Here is a 25,149-nt window from a genome sequence, read left to right as displayed (position 1 = left end):
ACAACAGAAAACTGTTCTCAGGACAGCTGACGGTGGATTTTAAACAAACTTGTCTTCCGAACGCAGAGCTTGGCTCCATAGCTGTAGCATGTTAACATGTGCGGCCATTGCACTCAGTACAGTTTGGCCGTGATCTCATGAGTTATTTATTCTAAAATCACAAACACACTTGCAAGTTTTATGAAAATTATATTACACTTTAACTGTACCAGCCCTAAATGAACTTCGCAAAATAAAATAAAATAAAATATTATAAATAATATGAAAAACTCTCTGTGAGAGTTAGTAAGCTGTCCAGTGACTCAAAGCACCTACAAAAAGCGATGCTAGTCACCTAATCTGAAGGTGAAGCATCCACTTGGAGGCCCTGTATGTCATGTAGTATCTGTCACTATACAGAAAAGGCTTGATTGAGAAGCTGGAAATCAAAGAGTGAAAGTTCTTAGGAAGATCCAAGGCCAGGTACTGGAAGATGGGAAATACCAGAGATGTCAAAATTCAGGACTCTATTCCCTGATGGAGAGGCTCACTGATTATGCTAAGAAAACAAGGGTAATTTTCTATGATCATGTTGCAAGAACTTCTTCCAACTGACTAACCAACTGCCTATTCACTCTCTGGCAAAACAAGAAAGTCTATACCACAGGGTTGAGGGATACTGAGAAGGACTTAAAAGACTGGGGGTTACAAACTTACAAAACAGACAGGCTGGGAGACAGATCCTGAAGAAAGCCCACAGTTATCAGGAAGAAAACTATGAAGAAGAAAGTTATTCCCCATATCAGAGGAAAGAAAGTGGTTACACTGGAGGAAGATGAAACAATAATGGGCCTAATGGTTGAACAAGCATGGTCCCAAATAGTTCTATTCCAAGGAAGAGGAATCAAAGGAACTTTTACTCTATAAATATTAGTTGTAAATTAATGATATTCATGTATAATATATATGCAAGAACTTACTATTAAGTATGACACTCAGATGGCATATTTTTTAAATTTAAATAATCAATTTCAATAAACATATGGAATTATTAAAGTGTGCTCTGCTCACCAGATTGCTATGACTTTAACTGGTCACTTAACCCATTGAGTTGTAAAAGGTGATGCTTTATAACTCACAATTTTCTTTCTGAAGAATCTATTTGACAGTAAAAATATTTGTTTACTATTTTTTTAAATTCTAAACATCTCCGAAAAAATCCCGGGTATGGCTTTGGAAGAGGGAAGAATACCAAAACAAATGATGGAGACCCAGATGGGAGAGGGAAGACAAGAGGAAGACCCAAATTAAAGAGGTTGCAAACAATAAAAGATTAATTAAGGAACAAAGAACACCACGCACTTTTTCATTTCTTGAGTGATAATACATTACTACAGTGAAACACTTCTGATTGCACACTCCTAAACAGTGGACATCCTTCCTTAAAGGACAATTTCCAGGATCTGTGATAAAATCCCATATTGTTTACTAGCAATTAACCGTGGCTCTGCTCGCATGGATTTCGTAATTTGATCGAAGTAATCGTTCCTTGGCATTGTACTAACACATTATATGAAAATTTCTAAAGTATAAAACCTCGCCCAAAAATTGAGTCTCATTTACCCAGAACTTCTTTGTAAACCATGTTTGTGGTATTACCTTTTCAGACTAAGACGACCATGTGACGTAGAACTGTACATGTGAGAAACAGTCTTCTCTCATTTGTAAAAAGTAAATACAAGTTTCTTTATTTTTAAAGGAGATTCTAAATACCTATTCTCACATCTGTAACACCTTCAGTTTTTCAGATATACATAAGTATCCCCATAAAAAGAATTCAACCCCTTGTTCAGTCTTCCCCCACCCCCACCCCCATCTGAAATTATTTTTGGAAAACAAAAATATATGTTCCTTTATTTTTAAAGGAGATTCCAAATACCAACTTTCACGTCTGTAACATATTCAGTTTTTAAGATATAAGTATCCTCGTAAAAGTAATTCAACTATATTTTTTTACTTCTTTCTGCCCCCGTCAAGTTCCTTCTCCCAAAACAAAAAGGTACATGTTCCTGTATTTTTAAAGGACTCCTCAAATACCAAGTGTCTTGTCTCTAACATGTTTTTGACACATAATGTAGATATACCGTACTCATTTTAAAATTCACCCGCTTTTCCAATTCTTTTCAGCACCTTAATTGGATTTTCTGAAAACAAACAAATGCATGTTTCCTTATTTTTAAAGGAGATTCCAAATACCAGTTTTCACCTCTTTAACATTTTTAGTTTTTGAGATATAATTAATCCTCATACAAAGATTTCAACTAATTTTTCAATTCATTCACCCCCCTTAAGTGGATTTTCTGAAGACAAAAGAACATGTGTTTCTGTACTTTGAAAGAAGATTCCAAATACAAATGTTCATGCCTCTAACATCATCACTTTTTGAGATATAAGTATCCTCATGAAAAAATTCAACTCCTTCTTCACTCTACCCCTGCCTGTTAAGTTGGTTTTCCCCAACCAAAAAAGTGTGTTTCTTTATTTTTAAAGGAGATCAAAATACAAATTTCCATGTCTGTAACCTTCAGTTTTGAGATATAACTTTCTTCAGAAAAGTAATTCAATTTTTTTACTTCCTTTCACACTCCCCACTTAAGTGAATTTTCCAAAACAAGCCTACCAAGTTGATTCCCCCTAAAATGCGTGTTTATTTTTAAAGGTTATTCCAAAATACCAGTTTTCATGTTTGTAACATCTTTAGATTTTTGGTGTATATATACATTCTCATACAAAAGAATTCAACTCATTTTTCAATTCTTTCACCCCCCATGGGTTTTTTTCCAAAAACCAAATCCACTTTTTCAGTTCCCTCTAAGTGGATTTTCAAAAAAAAAAAAAAAAAGCTATTTATGTTTCTTTACTTTTACAGGAAATTCCAAATACCAGTTTTCATGTTTGTAACATCTTTAGATTTTTGGTCTATATATACATTCTCATACAAAAAAATTCAACTCATTTTTCAATTTGCAGATATAATCTTTTAAAAATTCACCCTGTTTGTCACTCCTATTCTCCCCCTATTCATCAGTCTATCCAAAAACACAAAAATATGTTTGTTTTTTTATTCTCAAAGGAGATTCCAAATACCAATTTTCATGTCTGTAACATCTTCAGTTTTTGAGGTATAAGTCTCCTCATAAAAGGTGTTCAACCAATTTTCCCACTTTTTTCACCCCACTTAATGTGATTTTCCAAAAACAAATATGTGTTTCTTGATTGTTAAAGGAGATTCCAAATACCAATTTTAACGTCTGTAAACTTTTAAGTTTTAGTGATATACATATCCTCATTTTAAAAATTCACCCCCCTTTTCACCTCCTTAGCGACAGAATATCCAAAGATCCTACCTTAGTGAGCACCTACACCCTAATATAAATGTATCACCAAAATTTCATTTCTTTATGTCCAGTAGTTTTGGCTCGGCGATGATGAGTCAGTCAGTCAGTCAGTCAGTCAGGACATGTTATTTTATATATATAGATTGGTAACAAACCCCTCTAATGCTGGTGCCCCCTATTATGGACACGGATACACAAAAGTTGCAAAAATACCAATTAAACTTCTCCTAACCCACACTTCTTTCTAAGATAAATCCATGTGTACATTGCTTTTCTATGAAGGAAGACAATAACGATGATTCTGATAATTGCAGCAGTGAAGGCAGTGTCTTCACATTGTGAGGCTCTGGGTACTGTTAACCTACTGAAGGAGTTCTGCAGTGCCCAAAACTATGAGAAAGGTGTAAATTTGCCACAAGACTTTCTACATAGTGTAAATATCATTGGTAAACCAAAGTGTGCAAAACAAACAAACGTTAAGGATTTTTTGAAGTGGGGCACCATCCCCCAAATGCAAGCTCACAGCTACGGGACCCAAACCACACAGCCAACTCACTCGATTACGCTATGTTCAAGACTATAAGTTTCCAATATAGTGTTTACCTTCTTCCATGTACTTTATTGCAGCAGCAGTGCATCCACAACCTTCTCATGTCAATATAGCACATTGCCCAAATATAGCACTGTTTTAGATTAATTTAAAAGAGTTTGTGTTTCATCTGTAGCTTTATGCATTCCTAATTAATTAGCTTGAGGCATTCTTGCTTCATTTTTCTCATAACCTTTTTCGAGTGGACACCCTCTTTAACGAACATTTCTTTTGCTGCCGATGGTGTTATAGAGGGGTTTTACTGCACCATATATTACCTGTAATTCATTTTCTGATGCTCTGTACGTGGTACGTAATCCATGCACAATGCTAGCTCCAAATTTATATGACATAAAGTTTGTGTGTTAGAAATGTGTTTAACTGTCTAACAGATGTAGTCTTGAAATCAGGAGTGATTATTTTCATCTTATACATTGGAAAAACCCAATTAGATTCTCTTTCTCATAATTCTGTAATGCATTGCATCAATTTCATTAATGTGGCTACTAAAGTCTGGCTCAGAACACTGTGTCTTTTTTCCTAGGAACTGCAAACATTCAACCCCTCCATGTGTTATGACAGGGTATACAACAATATGGTGGAACCCTGACATGACAAATGTAAGTTCCTTCAGTTTGTTCATGCTGTCTCACACTTGTTGAGCAGCGTTTGTTATTTAGATAAATTTATACATAAATAAGTATAACAATGCCCATCTTTCTTCAGCTGTAGAGTAGTGACAAACAAGTATACGATCCTGAGCCTGGGCATTCTTATTTGGCTTGCATACCAGAATTCTTTTGTCAAAGAATGCCACCCACCATTAAAGGCAGCAGCATAGTAAGCATTGTAACCCAGGTTTTACTGTATAGCTCGTGGCTATTCTTATTTACAAAAGGGGACAGTGAGAAGTCGTCTCCTTCTGAGCCAGACTATATCTACTATTGCATTTTATCCTAAAGCATTGTTATGAAACATAGGGATGTATATCATTTTGATACATTATAGATATAAGACATACTGCAACTGACAAGGATTAATATTGTGTGTGTTTGTTTTAGCATTTATGTGCCATCATAATACGTTTCTCTTGTACGAGTCTATGGAAATTGCTGATCAGCATACATGGAACAATGTCACACACGTGTCATTATTCAGCTCATGGATCATTGCAGCCATGTTTGGAGTTATGGGATATGCTACGTTTACTGGGCACACTCAAGGTACAAAGCCATCTGAATGAATATGAATATATATTTTGATCTTAATCTGGACTCATTGTGTAGAATTTACCTTTGAAATAATTTTACCATAACCAGTAATATATGTGTCCCTTACTACTGAAGTACATCCATTCACTGGCATTTGTTTTGTTTTAATACATTTCAAATTTGTTATACAGTATGTCAAAGATATAGCAGTAATTGGTTTTGTATATGAAATGGATCAAAGATTTTGCAGCAAAATTACATTATAAGTTACTGAATATAATGTGAAGATATATCTATATCTCCAAATAAAATATCTTACAGTGGTAAAAGCTATAATTTACTTTTTTGTAGTGTGATATAAATCTAAACTAAATGGTGTACCTTGGCACAGGCCAGAGCAAAGTGTAGCTTCCACTGAAGTCCCAGTCTCATCCATGCCTGTGATAATATGGAAGCAGCTGGGGTATGGGTGGTGCTGAATAATGACATTCAGAGTACAAACAGTGTGTCTGAGTGTCATAAAAGGTGTTGCTCATAGGGTTAGTTGTGCTACAATAGCACTATCTGGCCCAGTGAGGAAAGCAATGGCAAACTACCTCACTCCTCATCTTGCCTAGTATGCCTCATTTTGATACTGCCATTGGTTTTTGTGGTTTCCCTATAACTGCATAGCCTTTGGTGATGCTAGTTGAGGATCCAACCAGCCTCTGGGCTGATGACCTAACAGACAAATGGTGTACAATCTCCTGTCTCTACAAAGAAGTTACTTTCGGGAGCAATCATGCCTAAGATAGTGTTAAATTGTAGATATTTCTTCATATATGTTCGGTACGTTCTGTGAGCGAATAGTCTGGCTCCATGGCCAAATGCTTAGCATATTGGCCTTTTGTCCAAGGGGGGTCCTGGGTTTAACTCCTGGTACATTTGCAAGAACACTTGGTTACTATAAGAATGATGACATGGTTCAACACCAACCACAGCAGTTTTGATGGTCATTTTGGCTTCATTTTTAAATGTGTAGTCAGACTTAATCAATTAGATCACTTAGATTTTAAATTAAGACATACCAAACTGTATTCCTTATTATGGATTGTATATAAACATATGTTTCCAATTAGATCATACCTGAAGATGACCCAATCTGTGCACCAATTATATTGGACACTATATTAAGCTAATGGTATTGAATAGGTGGACTTTTCTCTACCCGTTGATAATACTTACAAGCTGCTAAAACAAATTTTGCCTTTTCCTGCACATATACTGTAGGCTAGACCAATCAGGCTACACTGTTAAAGTACAAAAATCAGGAAGTGTTAGAAACGGTAAGCTTATTTATATACAAAGGGTCTTGTCTTTGTTATTACAAGTAGCAACTTGATCCTCACTTGCACGCTGCATGCACCCCACATTCCTATCACATCTCTCGTCTGCAGAGAGTCAAGAACTGTAGTCATGCTACTTAATAAGGATGTTGTTGTGTTAAAGATGTGGATTTAACACATTCCAAGTCAGAAAAGATGCTGGAAATGTTCTCCCTTCACTAAGAAACAAGTATGGAATTATTTTTGCTAATTGAAACCTTTTCCACCTAGCTTATTGTATCTGAAGAAATAACAGAAAAATTGCAAGATTTCCACTCTATTATCTATTATGTGGAATATTTTGATGAATTGATAGATCTCTACAATTTATGGAAGATGTGGCAACATGTTGAGTGATGCTCCCGTTCACCTCTACTGGAGTCACATCAGCATACTGGATTCAGTCATTATTTACGTAGATACTTTTGCATCATATTAAGCTTTACCACAGAAATATAATTAAGGTTGTTTTACATTTCTGTTATGTAGGCCAGCAGTAACTTGGTAGCACAGAGAAAGAGAGAGAAATAACTTCTGGAGCCTCCTGGGGCAGGGTGTAGCATGGGGGAGATATGTGAGGCTCCCTATTACATTTCTTCACCTTTTCATTGCTGAGATAAAGTCTTGGATATATAAAAGTCGAAAATAATATGGGAAGACTGGAGAGGATCTTAATTTCTTGTCTTATATTGTTACACTGAGTGTGGAAGGTCCCAAACTGATCACTTTCTAACACAAAATATAAGTACACTATGTCTAGCAAATTCAAGGTTGTCCGATATAAATGGCCAACAATTACATAAATATCAAAATAATAATGAAAGAATATACAGCTGCGCTGAATACAATAACTTCAAGGCTGTGGAATTTGAGTAAAAAAGTATCTAAATTTGACAGTAAAAAGAATTAAAGATAAACACTGGAAATGCATTAAAATTTCCTATGCATCTTGGTACAAAATCATTTTAAAAAAATTGTCCAGACCAGTCAATCAAGGGTTGTACAAAACTGGTAATTCCAAAATGTTGGTAGCTTACATGATTCAAAATGCATGTCTTCTTTGGCGTAGTAACTTTCCAATGTTGTAAACATTATTTTGAACTCAGCGGTGTTTTCGCCGAGACAAACTTGTAATATTTATTTATTTCATTTACTGTCTCTTGCATAAGAACGGGTAAAAATAATAACTGAAAAATGTCCTAAGCTGTTGTTTAATTGTGTAACATAACTAGAGTAATAGCATTGTGTCATCAAAATTGTGCGTGATTGAACTAAACACATTATCCTGCCATTGGAGAATCAGATGGTAGGTATAACTTCTTTTTCTCACTCTTTATGCATTTCAGTGGTCAACACCTGCACTTTCATTATATTCAATGTTGTTACTTTCACCATTATTCTCAAAATCACGGAAATCTGAATATTCATCTACGGATCATAATGTGGATAAACCCCTTATAACCTCAGATTTGGCAGAATTGCACCCTTTGCATCTTGGAATGAAGTCATTTAAGAAAAAAATTGTCCAGACCAGTTAATTAAGGGTTGTCCAAAACTGGTGATTCAAACAAGTTGGTAGCTTATAAGATTCAAAATGCACGCCTTCTTTGGAATTGTATGGTGTCAGTGGCAGCGATTGGGAATTAGAAGTGGGAGTGCAAAAAAATTTATAGACAGCAAAACGTACCCAGTCTGGCGGATATAGCAGAGGTGGAAGGTTGGGGGAGAGATATCAAAATTGAAATACATAGCCACAAAATTGTAAGATTTTTACTATCTTTGAGCAAATTTTGACAGACATAAAGGTTGACAGTTTACCAACTTAAGTGCACTAATAATAGTTCTTTGAGATTTTGATTCAATACTATACACTAAAACTTTCACCAAAGGAACAGTTACACATGTATTGCAATTAATTGAAAGTACAGTGTGATTATAAATTAAAAAGTAATTTACTATTTCAGTACCAGTACAAACGAACAAAGTAGCAGAAGCTAGACAGAACTACACAGACACATTGTCTAAGTGAGTCTCCCAGACTGACGAATGCATGCAGCAAGCGGGTGTATCATACCTCTGTGTTCATGAACTTGACAAAAATATATCCCTGCTACTCTTCCCTATAGAACATGCTACATGTTGCTGCATGAGTCTCCACTACTTGCTGTAGCGCTGTACAAATTGGTTAGCCGCAACAAATGACATTTTGAAAGTATTTCTGCTAAGGATTTTTAAATAATTAAATGAAAGAATTATGTGATAAGATAACAGGGTTTGTGTATATTGCTTCATTTTTTAATAGGTGGCTTAACGGGAATGAAAATTTAATTTCTTCTCCACAAAGTGGAGGGACGATTGCCTCCCATTCACACCCGCCTAATCGCTGCTACTGTTTGAAGTAGTGTCTTTCCACTGTTGTAAATGTGATTTTGAATTCAGTGGTGTTTTCGCCAAGACAACCTTGTAATATTTATTTGTTTCATTCACTATTTCTTGCATAAGATTGGGTTAAAATAAAAACTGAAAAATGTCCTAAGCCATTGTTTCGTTGTGTAACAGACCTAGAGTAATAAACTATATTTGTGTCATCAAAATCGTACACGGTTGAACTGAACATATTATTCTGCGACTGGAGCATTTGAGGGTAGGTATGGTTTCTTTTTCGCAGGCCTTACGCATTTCATTGGTAAACATCTGCACTTGCATAATCAGTGTCATTACTATCATCATTATTCTCAAATCACTAAGATCAGAATATTCATCTTCTGAATTTAATGTGGGTAAAACCCTTATAATCTTGGATTTGGCAAGATTGTGCTCCTTGATGGCTGACAGCATAGCTTACTGTACTCATTCTTGATGTGAGCCTTTCTGCCAGCTTGTGCACTGGTCATCCCACTGGTGATAAAGCAGAGTGTCTTATTTGTAGTAATAACTCATGAAAGAATCAATGGATGATCATTGCATGACTTTCTGTCTACTGTAGAGAGGCAGCTGTATATGCCCATGGAGTTCGTATGATTCCTGATGTCAACATTGTGAGTATTGCATAGCTATAATCAGATGTATATCTTGCTCATAACATTATGGGGGCAGCAGAATAGCAGTCATTGCGAGCACAGCAATGTAAATGTTAACGTTCAACAATAATAATATATTAATTTGAACTATGCGAAAGGCATAGCTTTGTTGAAATGCCATATCCCATAAGATCCCGGGGTTAAGCAACATTGGGCATAGTCACCACTTGGATGGTAGCCCAAACACTGTTGGCTAGAAGCAGAAAATAACTACCCACCCTGCCGCAAGCATACTCCAGCTTAGGGTACCTGATCAGTGGACTCTGGCTTAGCTGGAAGCAATGACTAGGTTACCAACATCCATGTTTGTCTAAGGCATGTGGTTAAATTATTATTATTATTATTATTATTATTATTATTATTATTATTATTACTACTGTCATCATCATCATCATCATCATCATCATCATCATCATAAAACATCACCAATTTTGATAAGTAATTCCATTGGTGAAAGTGATAATTTTTTTTTGTTAATGGCTTTACGTTGCACCAACACAGATAAGTCTTATGGCGACAATGGGAGAGGAGAGGCATAGGAGTTGGAAGGAAGTAGCCATGGCCTTAATTAAGGTACAGCCCCAGCATTTGTCTGGTGTGAAAATGGGAAACCGCAGAAAACCATCTTCAGGGCTGCCGACAGTGGGATTCAAACCCACTATCTCCCGGATGAAAGCTTACAGCCGCACGCCTCTAAACGCATGGCCAACTTGTCCAGTGAAAGTGAATATGATATTTGAAACAGAAATAACTTGGCAATTAACTCTTTTCCACCCACACTCCTCCTCATCTAACATTTAAAGTGACTTTTGTGTTGTGATGTGGTAAAATTAAATAGGTATCATATTACTGTTGGTACTCAACAATCACCCACAGGAATCAATCAATGTCCGACTCGTTGGCTGAATGGTCAACGTACTGGCCTTCGGTTCAGAGGGTCCCGGGTTCGATTCCCGGCTGGGTCGGGGATTTTAACCTTCATAGGTTAATTTCAATGGCCCAGGGACTGGGTGTTTGTGCTGTCCCCAACAACCCTGCAACTCACACACCATACACAACACTATCCTTCACCACAATTACACGCAGCTACCTACACATGGCAGATGCCGCCCACCCTCATCGGAGGGTCTGCCTTACAAGGGCTGCACTCGGTTAGAAATAGCCACACGAAATTAAAATCAGTCAATCAATCAATCAATCAATCAATCAATCAATCAATCAATCAATCAATCAATCAATCAATCAATCAATCAATCAATCAATCAATCAATCAATCACTACTGATCTGCATTTAGGGCAGTCACCCAGGTGGCAGATTCCCTATCTTTTGCTTTCCTAGCCTTTTCTTAAATGATCGCAAAGAAATTGGAAAATTATTGAACATCTCCCTTGGTAAATTATTCCAGTCCCTGACTCCCCTTCCTCTAAACGAATATTTGCCCCAATTTTCCCTCTTCAATTCCAACTTTATCTTCATATTGTGATCTTTCCTACTTTTAAAGACACCACTCAAACTTTTTCATCTACTGATGTCCTCCCGCGCCATCTCTCCACGGACAGCTCGGAACATACCACTTAATCTAGCAGCTCGTCTCCTTTCTCCCAAGTCTTACCAGCCCAAACTTTGCAACATTTTTGTAACGCTACTCTTTTATTAAATGTTGAACATTAATTTATTGAAACCATCTATTCAATACTGGTTAGGTCTTTATGACTAAAACAATGTCATTACATTAACTTTGAGTATGGTACATGTTTCGCCTGGCATAGCAGGCATCATCAGCCATTAATTCTATCTCCAAATCAGAGCTCTGAGTGGGTGCTATTTTAGGATTAATCATAGTAAATATTATTTATATAACATTGCAAAGGAGTGATTAAGCCGTCCAGGTTTTAAAGTTCTAAAGTGACATTCTACTCATGTTCACATTTAATGGAAATATATTGACTGTTAACTTTCATAATGTCGGTAATGAGAACGGCTTGCTGCAAGTGGAATTAAATCATCTGTACATTTTTACAACTTATTGGAGATTAACATATGCTAGAAATATTCTTAAACATTATTTTTACAACAATTTACATAATATATATACAAACTTATGGTACATTTTGGAACTGAACTGGTTGAACTTGTCTTGAAGTTTCAATGGGATGTCTTATTAATATCCTGTCAAATGGAGAAAATGCTGATGCTGGGATGGCGTTATAGTCTATTGAAGTCATAGCATTTAAATATACCTTTTTATATTTGTAGGACATTGAAACATGTTCTGCTTATACTCTTTTGTCGGAAATCACCCAGAACAAATCGAGCTGCTTTTCTTTAGATTTCTTCCAGTTCTTGAATCAAGTAATCCTGGTGAGGGTTCTGTACACTGGAACCATACTCTAGTTGGGGTCTTACCAGAGACTTATATGCCCTCTCTTTACATCCTTACTACAACCCCTAAATACCCTCATAACCATGTGCAGAGATCTGTACCCTTCATTAACAATCATATTTATGTGATTACCCCAATGGAGGTCTTTTTTTATATTAACACCTAGGTACTTACAGTGATCCCCAAAAGGAACATTCACCCCATCAATGCAGTAATTAAAACTGAGAGGACTTTTCCTATTTGTGAAACTCACAACCTGACTTTTAACCATGTTTATCATCATACCATTGCCCACCGTCCATCTCACAACACTATCAAGGTCACCCTGCAGCTGCTCACAATCTTGTAACTTATTTATTACCCTGTATAGAATAACGTCATCTGCAAACAGCCTTATCTCTTATTCCACTTCTTTACACATATCATTGATATATATAAGAAAACATAAAGGTCCAATAATACTGCCTTATGGAATTCCCCTCTTAATTATTACAGGGTCAGATAAAGCTTCACCTACTCTAATTCTCTGAGTTCCATTTTCTAGAAATATAGCCACCCATTGTCACTCTTTTTTTCTAGTCCAATAGCACTCATTTTTGCCAGTAGTCTTCCATGATCTACCCTAGCAAATGCCTCAGACAGGTCAATCGCAATACAGTCCATTTGGCCTCCTGAATCCAGGATATCTGCTATATCTTGCTGAAATCCTACAAGCTGAGCTTTAGTGGAATAACCTTTCTTAAACCCAAACTGCCTTCTTTCAAACCAGTTATTAATTTCGCAAGGCCACACAAGAAGGCGGCATTCCATCTGTAAATTCTTTTTGAGATTTAGAAAAGTTTCTCTTTACTGATGTGCTCAAACTACAGTAGAAATTTAGAAGTGCATAGCATAGAACAGCATTCAGAACAAACAACACATTACAACAACAAATTAACAAATGCAATTTATATTTAAAGAAGACCATTTTTTCAAATCAGGAATATATGAACTCAAATGCTAAGATTGAAATTTTAGTCCCATATTTATGTCGGGCAAACAAAACAAAATTGCTACACAAGGTAAAAAGAACACAAAACCACAATTAGACATAATAAATACAGCCTTCCCTGAACACACATATGATGACACACGTCACTTCATGGACATCTTAAAATCTTAAAATAAGATCTTAAAATATTACTAAATTAATTAATAGAAAATCATAAAATATAAAGAAGCCAATGGAAATATACATCACAAAAGTTCAACCAGAATGACCTCAATGATCGCACACACCTAATCCACCATTCACTCTACTAAATTAAAACACATATCAGTAAAGCACACCAACTGAAATTCCATTAAATTATGTAATATATCAATTCACTAAATGCACATTAATTCATTTAAAAAATAGACTACAAGTACCATCCCACAAATGTCGATGACATCACCGATGTATGATGCAATGGGGCCAGTAAGAAAGCCAGTTGCAAGACATCAGGGATGACACATTGCAGTCCTAACTCGACCAGTGAGGAGAGAGGAAACACAGTATAACTGCATCATTAACAATTCAACAATATTATTAGGAAAATGTGCACAGAATTTTAACATAAATGTTCTTATACTTGTTTATAATAATATTCTTTAGTCCATATAATAAAATAAAAATAATTTAATAGAACTTGATGATGTTCTTTCAAGAACGAAACATGCTATTCTGTTTCTAATTATGTGATATCTTTTTCAGGTATAATTTGTCATAAAATATTTTCTTTTGCAAATATGACAAATGGAAAAACCTCATATACATAGCTTCTTCATGCTGCAAAATGTGACACTTTTTTTGCACAGTTCACTGACATTTCATAGAAACGTAACACACCAATATTTTTATCAAATTTATTTTTTAGTTTTAATATTGTCATTTCTTTAGGCATAATAAAATAAATACCCTGTAAATAACAAGAAGAAACTCCTGAACACTGTCATACAGCTTGCAAAAATACCAGCTTTCAGTGGATGAAGAAACTGAACTGAATGTGCTGAGAGAAAAGGTTGGCATTTTGGGATCCAATATTATACTCATTGTCATTTTGGTCACCTTGTTATTTTTTTCATCTGTCATTTTGGTCACCTTGGCATTTTTTGTCATCTGGAGTCTCTGCATCAATCAATCAATCAATCAATCAATCAATCAATCAATCAATCAATCAATCAATCAATCAATCAATCAATCAATCAATCAATCAATCAATCAATCAATCAATCAATCAATCAATCAATCAATTAATCAATCAATCAATCAATCAATCAATCAATCAATCTTGATCTGCATTTAGGGCAGTCGCCCAGGTGGCAGATTCCCTATCTTTTGTTTTCCTAACCTTTTCCTAAATGATTTCAAAGAAATTGGAAAATTATTGAACATCTCCCTTGGTAAGTTGTAAGTTATTCCAATCCCTAACTCCCCTTCCTATAAATGAATATTTGCCCCAGTTTGTCCTCTTGAATTCCAACTTTATCTTCATATTGTGATCTTTCCTACTTTTATAAACGCCACTCAAACTTATTCGTCTACTAATGTCATTCCACGCCATCTCTCCGCTGACAGCTCAGAACATACCACTTATTCGAGCAGCTCTCCTTCTTTCTGTCAATTCTTCCCAGACCAAACTTTGCAACATTTTTGTAAAGCTACTCTTTTGTCGGAAATCACCCAGAATAAATCGAGCTGCTTTTCTTTGGATTTTTTCCAGTTCTTGAATCAGGTAATCCTGGTGAGGGTCCCATACACTGGAACCATACTCTAGTTGGGATCTTACCAGAGACATATATGCTCTCTCCTTTACATCCTAACCAGAACCCATAAACACCCTCATAACCATGTGCAGAGATCTGTACCCTTTATTTACAATCCCATTTATGTGATTACCCCAATGAAGATCTTTCCTTATATTAACACCTAGATACTTACAATGATCACCCCATCAATGCAGTAATTAAAACTGAGAGGACTTTTCCTATTTGTGAAACTCACAACCTGTCTTTTAACCCCGTTTATCAACATACCAATGCCTGCTGTCCATCTCACAACATTTTCAAGGTCATATTGCAGTTGCTCACAATCTTGTAACTTATTTATTACTCTATAGAGAATAACATCATCCGCAAAAAGCCTTACCTCTGATTCCACTTCTTTACTCATATCATTTATATATATAAGAAAACATAAAGGTACGATAATACTGCCTTGAGGAATTCCCCTCTTAATTATTACAGGGTCAGATAAAGCTTGACCTACTAATTCTCTTTTTTTTTTTTTTTTTTGCTATGGGCTTTACGTCGCACCGACACAGATAGGTCTTATGGCGACGATGGGATAGGAAAGGCCTAGGAGTTGGAAGGAAGCGGCCGTGGCCTTAATTAAGGTACAGCCCCAGCATTTGCCTGGTGTGAAAATGGGAAACCACGGAAAACCATTTTCAGGGCTGCCGATAGTGGGATTCGAACCTACTATCTCCCGGATGCAAGCTCACAGCCGCGCGCCTCTACGCGCACGGCCAACTCGCCCGGTACTAATTCTCTGAGATCTATTTTCTATAAATATAGCAACCCATTCAGTCACTCTTTTGTCTAGTCCAATTGCACTCATTTTTGCCAGTAGTCTCCCATGATCCACCCTATCAAATGCTTTAGACAGGTCAATCGCGATACAGTCCATTTGACCTCCTGAATCCAAGATATCTGCTATATCTTGCTGGAATCCTACAAGTTGAACTTCAGTGGAATAACCTTTCCTAAAACCGAACTGCCTTCTATCGAACCAGTTATTAATTTCACAAACATGTCTAAGATAATCAGAAAGAATGCCTTCCCGAAGCTTACATACAATGCATGACAAACTTACTGGCCTGTAATTTTCAGCTTTATGTCTATCACCCTTTCCTTTATACACAGGGGCTACTATAGCAACCTTCCATTCATCTGGTATAGCTCCTCTGACCAAACAATAATCAAATAAGTACTTCAGATATGGTACTATATCCCAACCCATTGTCTTTAGTATATCCCCAGAAATCTTATCAATTCCAGCCACTTTTCTAGTTTTCAACTTTTGTATCTTATTGTAAATGTCTTTGTTATCATATGTAAATTTTAATACTTCTTTAGCCTTAGTCTCCTCCTCTATCTGGACATTATCCTTGTAACCAACAATCTTTACATACTGCTGACTGAATACTTCTGCCTTTTGAAGATGCCTTTTGAAGATCTTCACATACACACTCCACTTGTTCATTAATTATTCCTGGAATGTCCTTCTTGGAACCTGTTTCTGCCTTAAAATATCTATACATACCCTTCCATTTTTCACTAAAATTTGTATAACTGCCAATTATGCTTGCCATCATGTTATCCTTAGCTGCCTTCTTTGCTAGATTCAATTTTCTAGTAAGTTCCTTCAATTTCTCCTTACTTCCACAGCCATTTCTAACTCTATTTCTTTCCAGTCTTCACCCCCTTCTTAGTCTCTTCTATCAGCACTAAAATTGTAAATAATGGTAAACAAACACTGTCTGTTTAATTCTAAGTCTATGATTTATTAACTACTTCATCCACACAGCACAGACATGCAAGTACACCAGTTTGGGCTCTCTCTACTCTTACTAACTCAGTCATACCAGTTATTCACTTATCACTTACAAACTAATGCAATCATGCTAACTATAGGCCTACAGGACACATGACATACTGTTCCACTACTGTCACTTAGACTCTAACACAGGTCCACAATTATACTTGCTGTACAATAACACAATCACACTGTTCTCAGCTTGCGTACAACACAGCCTCACAATTCTGTATGTCGTACATTGTTCATACACTCGCAACAGTCTTTGTTCACTGTCTGTTTCTAATCCCTCATTGAACTCTCCCACGTTGGAGCAGAGACACAACATTCACTTCACTGCAGCTGGATATGAGAGACTAAACTCCTCAGGAATAGACAGAGAGAGCAAAATGATAGACACAGTTGCATGGACATAACACTCACATCACAGCACTGACTGCCTGACTGCTCTCTACAGTGACAACCCACACTCGGCACTGACTGCACAAACAATGCTTGCCACTCTAACTTGGCTGTTGCACACAAATGAACCAGTCCACTGACTAACTGACTGACTGACCAGAACTTCCAACTCACTGCTCACTGGTTGCCTGACTGGCTTATATAGACAGGCCTAGTGCTTCCTGTAAAATCCGGAAGCTAGATACGCCCAGAACACTCTCGGCCCCCAATTGTGTGGAGACATCCCACTACAAGCCCTTCCTTCCTGAGGTGAATGTTCAGGCAGCGGCCAATAGCCCAGCTAGCTCCTCTCGGCTCGGAATCAACGTGGTGGACAACGACATAGTATGTTCATACTTTGTATATATATTATCAGATTCATACTTTTTATTACATATTGAGAAACATATCATTAACTGAAAATATTAAAATATATTATGTCCAATGGCTTGAAGATAACTGAGATTGTTATTTTCGTCTTTGTACTGGGGTATCATTCAACTATCCTTAGATTCTCTTGTCCACATCCTTGTACTTCTCCTTTTTACATGATGGGGAAGGCTTTTCTTCCAGTTTCTCAATATGTTAGTGTATTTTAGCCATTTTTTGTTGAAGTAACTGAAAAACATGACACAATATTGATGAATGAGGCTCCCCATGAGACTGTTAACTATCCCATACCATGCTGCACATGTTAATGGTTTGAGATAGTTTATCTCAAGTCACAACATGGCAGTTCCATTTCAATGGAGTAAACATGGGCCATTGTCTGCATCTTTTGTATCTGTATACTTTGGCATAGTAATCTTCCATGTATTCAAGGACTGGAATTAAATCTTCCTATACTTGATGTTCATCAAATGCAAAATCTACATCTGCATCAGGGACAAATGACAGGGCTACTCGAGAGTGAAATTTTGCTGTGAAATCAGTAGTCTGTTCTTCCAAATATTGCCCTGAAAGTGCCTTGGCTTGCATTCTCCTCCAGAATGCCTGACCTAGTTGAAATAAACATCCCACTAAATGGATCCTGGGAAACACATCTACAACCATTTTCATTATGGTTGCTTCAAGAGCTTTTGCAAAATAGAAAGGTTGTAGCGTATGATTTAAATGTTCCTGTACTTTTTCTTTTAGCCCATTAAAGAATATTTGATATGCTTGTCTATTATTCCTCTTCATAAGCACTGTTACTGCTGGTAGCGCCATTTTCCTCGATCTAATACATGAATGGCATCGAGTTAGATTTTCAGAGCTGATTTAAAGGTACCATCCATTGTCTAGAAGTAGATATTTTCAACATTTTCAGCTGAGTGTTGGTAGCAAAAATCTTTATTTTCTTAAAACTTGTGTTTTATCTCATATTTTAAAAGCCATCAATCTCTGTCTAGAGTTATCTTAAACCTAGCACTAATTCATCTACTGTATATTCAAGGGTTCCAGTGGTAAATTTTATCTACATAACTTCTTAGAGTTCTCTTCAAAATTGCTCCATTGAGCATTTTCCTTGTTTTGCTGGATACTATATTGATGTCACAGCTGACAATGGCTGAAGGTAGTCAATTCTGTATTCATGCAGCTTCCTTCATTAACTCAACACGTTAAGTGGTATGCACCTTTCCCCAGTCTGGCGCATGACCAGGATGTTCTGAAAACCCATTGATAATGGAAGTTTTGTTGCCAGATACAGTTATTGTATCATTGCAACTCCCACGCTAATCACATCCCCATATAGTATCAGATATGCCGACTTTATATCTGGTGTACATATATCTTTGGTAGATGAGTTTATTGTGGCCCTTAATTGTCCTTGTGAACCTGAATCCCCTTGTTGGTGGTCCATAATTGAAAAGAAATGTTGCTGTGAACTAAAAGTTAGGTGCCAAACATGATGGATGTTTGTAAACACAGAAACTACCTGACAATGCAATTACATTATTATTACTACATACATCAAAGAACAGTTAAATAACATTATAATATATAATAAAGTAAGGTAATGACAGAATTCTAAACAGTTACCTAGAAACTCCAACAAAACTGTAATCGGTGACCAAAACACCGGTGACAAATACGTAAAACTAAGATACAATGTTGTCCGGCCGCGCGGTGTAGGGGACAATGCGTTACCCGGCAGCCCCGGGTTCGATTCCCGGCCGGGTCAGGAGTTTTTAATTGTAAATGATTAATATCCCTGGCCTAGAGACTGGGTGTTTCTGTCATCCTTAACATTCCTTACCTCACATTCAACACTCTACACTTTCGTAATTCCACTTACACGCAGGTTCATATCATACGGTGAAAGTAGTGCCAAAAGATCTTCAGAAGTCAACGCCACGAACAAATATAATTAAAAAAAAAGAAACAATGCTAGAATTTGGTCCATCTAATCAATACACAGTGTTTACTCCTGTGACCATTAATGATGTGTATTGACTGGGTGGACCAAAACCTAACATTGTTTCTTAGTTTTAACTGTATCAATATGGATATACACGATTCACTGACAAATATGTATTCGGAGGTGAAATAGTATTATGGCGAGAGTTCCAGTGATGAATATTCCTGAACCTGGCATTTTACTGCTGAGGACTGCTGAGCATGACAAACACACTAGAAGAGATGATACAGGAATTTGATGTAATAATCCTAGTGGAAACATTTTTAACGCATGCGTTGCAAACTAGTAGACATTATTCAACATTCGCCATGGCAGAAAAACCTCCAGTAGGGAGGCCCAAAGGAGGCATTGCATGTCTGTTCACTGATCAGTTCTCACCATTTAGTGTACAATACAGATCTACGAACGTTTTAGTAGTTCGAACCAAGCCGTGTGTTTGTGTATGTGTATATTTCCAGCCAGATTTCTCATCAACTGAGATTATTGAGGAAGTTAGTAAAGCTTTAACTGTGACTACTAGGGATGATGCCATTATCCTTGCCGGAGACCTAAATTGTCGCATCGATGCAGAACATCGAAAATCAACAGAAGTTTTGGACTTCTTAGAAGAGGAAGGTCTTCGGTTGGTGAATGCCTCTGACATGAATACCTACATGTCTCATAATGGTGCTAGCACAATAGATCTGGTGTTTATAAACTCTAAGTTTGTGTCGATCAAGCAGGAGGTTATTCTCGAGGCGCAACGGAAACACCTACCAGTTGCAACTTCCTTACAGCTGGAGAATAGGCCTAGTACGCTTGATACAGTTAGAGACCGTACAAAAATAAGTAGAAAAAGTAATCCGTCTCTTATCTGTGGTGAAGATAATCAAACGATACTTGACCTATTACGAGAGGGTTATCTTAATGAGGCTGCATTATATCTAGAAGTGCTGCTCCAGAATGCTACTCTACCAACAATACCTGTGGTCAGAAAATCTCAACCCTGGTTCACCAATGAATGCTACAAATGTCGTAGAGATGTGCTGGAAGCAGTGGCGGCTCGTGACAAAATTTTTAGGGGGTTCACAACAACATTTTTGTTCATGTCTCAAATCTGCAAAAAAGTAACATAGGTACATAAATCACTTCACCAAAAGTTCCTTGTACGGTTCCTTCTTCACAAATAATATGGTAGAACCCCTGTAACCGAGGATAAATTTTATACTAGACTAATCTGTTAGTGTAGAACAAAAGTAAAATTCATAATAACTTTAGTACACTGCGGATATTGAAGGATGCGAGCACTATTCTTGGTTTTTAAATAGCACGAAGTTCACCTAGGCACGACGAGAAGCATGGAAATAATGTGTGCCGCATTTACCGGTCGAATTTTTAAAAATAATTGTTTCCGAATTGACCCCAATAGTCTCCACACTATCTCGGTTAATCAGGGTTCTGCTCTATCACATGTTAATTTTTTCTCGTCTTGGAAATTACAGACAACACTAGCATAGGGAATTCAGTACTCGCATTTTTGTGTGCATGAAACTTTTCATGTTAATTTATTTTTGCACTCAAATGAGCAAGGTCTGTGCACCCAGCTAAATTCCACACACTTCTTTCTTTGATGAACAATAAACAGGGCAAACAAAAAGGCGCACTCCTAGACCACCATCCACAGAGCCATTTGCGTGTTTCGTACATTTCTCTCTTAAACTTACGCCTATAGTCGCGTTTGTCAGTTTTTGTAAGGTTCTCAATAATCAAATCCGGTCTGTCCGGTCCAACCTTATAATTTCTAACTTACCCTGATAGGTTAATATTTCTTTCTTAATCTGCTTACCTTCCAGGGTTGGTTTTTCCCTCGAATTCAGCGAGCGATCCCACCTCTACCGCCTTCAAGGGCAGTGTTCTGGAGCGTGAGACATTAGGTCGGGGGATACAACTGGGGAGGATGACCAGTACCTCGCCCAGGCGGCCTCACCTACTGTGCTGAACAGGGGCCTTGGTCGGCGATGGGAAAATTGGAAGGGATAGACAAGGAAGACGGAAGGAAGCGGCCATGGCCTTAAGTTAGGTACCATCCTGGCATTTGCCTGGAGAAGAAGTGGAAAACCACTTTGAGGATGGCTGAGGTGGGAATCGAACCCACCTCTACTCAGTTGACCTCCAGAAGCTGAGTGGACCCAGTTCCAGCCCTCGTACCACTCTTCAAATTTCGTGGCAGAGCGGGGAATCGAACCGGGCCTCCGGCGGTAACAGCTAATCACACTAACCACTAGGCCCTACACCACAGAGGCGGACGGTTAATATTTCGCTGGTTAAAATTAACTGAACTGAATTCATTTCCTCTTACACAAAGAATACCATGGTTACAAACCATACAAACAGAGAAGCAAAACACAACACTCAAATAAATTTCAATTGAAAAGATTTTCCAGTCACAAGGTAAAGCAAACTTCTTCCCGCAATTGCGAACACCTGTTCATGAGCTAGAAAATGCCTATTCAGAATTACTAGCGAAATCTACCGGTAATGTAATGCAATAGTATCTCCTGCGGGGCTGTGGCTAACAGTAATAGGGGAGGAGGCGGACCCTTGTGGTCAACTGTAATACTGCCACTGGTTTGAGGATTGCTCAAGACGGCAAAGCACGTACCTTACCGTGCTCCTCGCTAATGGGAATATCAGTGCATAAACAGTGACGTCATCTGCTTTGCGCATGCGTATAGTCTTCAGCACAATAGCGCATTACCCAGCGTGCTCGCTGCACTGTCAGTCAAAACGAACAACTGTCGGTGTAACGGAGCTTCGATATAAGTCGAATGCTTTCGATCGATTGTTGAAATCAGGTCGAAAGAAAGGAAAGTTTTAAATCATCCATGAATGCGTAAAGTTGTATTAAAACTGGGTGTTCACGTGCTCCTGTGCTCCTAAGAGCCCACCGCCACTGGCTGGAAGCATTACATACAGCCCGAAGAGAGAAAACAAAAGAATTCCTTGAAATATATGCCAGTAAAAGGAGAGCATACAAACTACTACTAAAAGAAGCCAAAAATCATTATAGAGAGGAAGAAGAAAAGAAACTTATAGAACGTGTCAGTCTAGATCCTTACCTGGCTCTGAATCCTAGACAACCGAAGTTCTCCAGGAACTTACCAATGGAAGATTGGGAAAAGCACTTGAGCGCAGTGCTTCAAGAGAGAGACACACGACCTACTAATTATTTCGTGCTAGTTTTTCAAATAATCCCTGAAATTGACGAATTTTCAATTAATGAGGTTGTATCAACTATTACAGCATCTAAAGATAACAAGGCATGTGGCCCAGATCACATTTTTAATGAACATCTTAAAGCTGCTCTCCCAAAATTGGGTGAATCCATCACTCGCCTAATGAATGAATGCTTGCGGCAAGGTAGGATACCAGACAACTGGAGAAAATCTACTATTAAAATGCTATATAAAGGCAAAGGTGATACCGCAGATCCCAACTCATATAGAGGAATAGCGCTAGAGTGTACTCTACTAAAGACTTTAACTTCATTAGTGAGTAAACGTCTCATTAAACTGGTGGAAAATAACCTACCGGAGTCGCAATTCGGATTTAGAAAAGGGAAATCAACGACTTTAGCTATCCGCTCTCTCCAGAATGACATAGAAGAAGCCTTAAAGAAACCAGGGGGTAAATTGCATGCCATCTTTATAGATTATTCGAAAGCTTTTGACACCAAAAGCAGAACCATACTGTTAGAAAAATTGGAGAGTTTCATTGATAGTACGAACTACCTTATACCGCTGATTAGGAACTTACTGCTCAACAATTCAATAGAAGTAGATGATGGCATTATCAAATCTATTATTTTGGAACAAACAACCGGGGTATTACAGGGAGAGCCGTTAAGTCCATTATTATTCATCATTGCGACAGCAGACATAGTAGATTTGGTAAACCAGGAAAGCGTCAAACTATTAATGTACGCTGATGATATGGTCTTAACATCAACGTCAGAGAAGGAACTCCAGGAATCATTCAACCAAATAGTAGGCTGGATAAAGAAAAATGAGCTCAAACTGAATGTAGAAAAAACAGTGTCCATGACGTTTAGAAGAGGGGGACCTCATGGAATCTTCTATTATGAAGACCAAGAACTTAAGTCCGTAAAGCATTTTAAATACTTGGGTGTAATTTTTCAAACCCAAGGTAATGTTTTCACCCTCCATCTCATAGACCGTCTAAATGCATCTATGAAAGCAATATCTGACATTAAGCACCTGAGAAACTTGTCTTTAGAAACGGCCATAAAACTCTTTCATCTAAAAATCAGCCCTATAGCAACATATGGCTTGGAAAACATTTGGGAACATTTGAGTATGAAACAGTTAGATAAAATCGAGAAGTTGAAGGCAATCTACTTGAAACGGGCTCTGTGCCTCTCCAAATATTCTCCTTCCCGGCTCGTGTATGAGCTATCCAGAGAGGGATTTTATGTGGAAGAGCTAAGGTTACAGTTGTTACTTCCAGCAACAACACCCTATATACATCTGCTTCGAGACCTACGATCGAAGAAGGCTGACATCTGGGAAGATTTCTACTCTACCGATGCCATGCTAAATCGCGAGTGGGTTCAAGGTGGATATGAACTGCGACACCTGCTGACAAGGTTCTCCGTTCATGGGTTCCATTATAAACTGTGTAATATAAAGCGTTATCATGAACCAGGTTTGAACTGTGTATGTTTAAGATGTGGTGCACACTGTACTAGGTACCATGTTTTAAATTGTAAACAGCGATCAGAATCACTGGTGAAATTTTGCAACGAAGACTAATGTTTTATATAGTAATTCTTTGCACATTGTGCGCATTAAATAAATTATTATTTACTGCTGAGCTTGATTAAAGGCTGTGAGAAAACATATTTTGACCTCTACCAGTAACAATTCTTAAGAATGCAAGTTATCTAAAACCTGTACCATTATTTCTAAGAATGAGTAGGGAATGACACAGATGCTCAGTGCCCTTTCTCTAAGAGGGATTGCAGGTCAGCACATGACCATCCCTTCAAACAGTAATGTATTTATGGTGTGTGGCCTCCAAAGAGGCCAGGTGCAGGTCTTTTAAGGTGACACTGTATAGGCGACCTGTGCATCTGTCTGGATGGGGCTCCACATATGATGAATTGTAATGATGGAAACAGCACCAACACCCAGCCCCCGAGCCATCGGAATTAACCACTGAATGTTAAAATCTCTGGCCTGGTTCTGCAATGAGCAAGTGTCACATAATTTCAAAATTAAATGAAAAATTATCTGTTTTCATTGCAGTGCAATGTTAATTTTGTAAAAATGAGGCAAATAGGCATTTGTAGCATTATACATTCATATTTGCTAACTCTCCCAATTTAGGTGGAAAACTTCCAATTTTTCAGTGTTTCTCCACCTCCTGATTATTCTGTTATTTCTCCCAATCTTAGTTAATTATGGGTGAATGGGAAACATTTGTTTTAAAATCCTGCCATTTCAGCTTTGTCCATCTTTGGCAGTTTGATGGCAAGGAATGATGAGCTGGTTTGATGTTTGAACCCTTGTATCTCTATTATGAAAATTCAAAAATTAATGGAAACACAAAGTTTAGATGGGGTAGATGTAGTAAAAACTCAGAGGAGTAACAAAGTATGATGTTTCCGGTGAACATGGAATCAC

At 37.5% G+C, this 25,149-nt stretch overlaps 1 protein-coding gene across 1 annotated transcript in view; it reads left to right on the top strand.

The window, feature by feature from the left end:
• The window catches only part of LOC136863587 (putative sodium-coupled neutral amino acid transporter 11), a 144,680-nt gene that overhangs the window by 75,724 nt on the left and 43,807 nt on the right, over positions 1-25,149 (top strand). Inside the window, exon 6 of the mRNA XM_068226004.1 lies at positions 5,028-5,189. Coding sequence (XP_068082105.1) covers positions 5,028-5,189 — 162 coding nt within the window. The remainder of the gene's footprint in view (positions 1-5,027; positions 5,190-25,149) is intronic.

Source organism: Anabrus simplex, chromosome 2, assembly GCF_040414725.1.
Source record: "Anabrus simplex isolate iqAnaSimp1 chromosome 2, ASM4041472v1, whole genome shotgun sequence".
Classification (NCBI taxonomy): Eukaryota; Metazoa; Arthropoda; class Insecta; order Orthoptera; family Tettigoniidae; genus Anabrus; species Anabrus simplex.
This window is presented reverse-complemented; position numbering and strand designations above follow the sequence as displayed.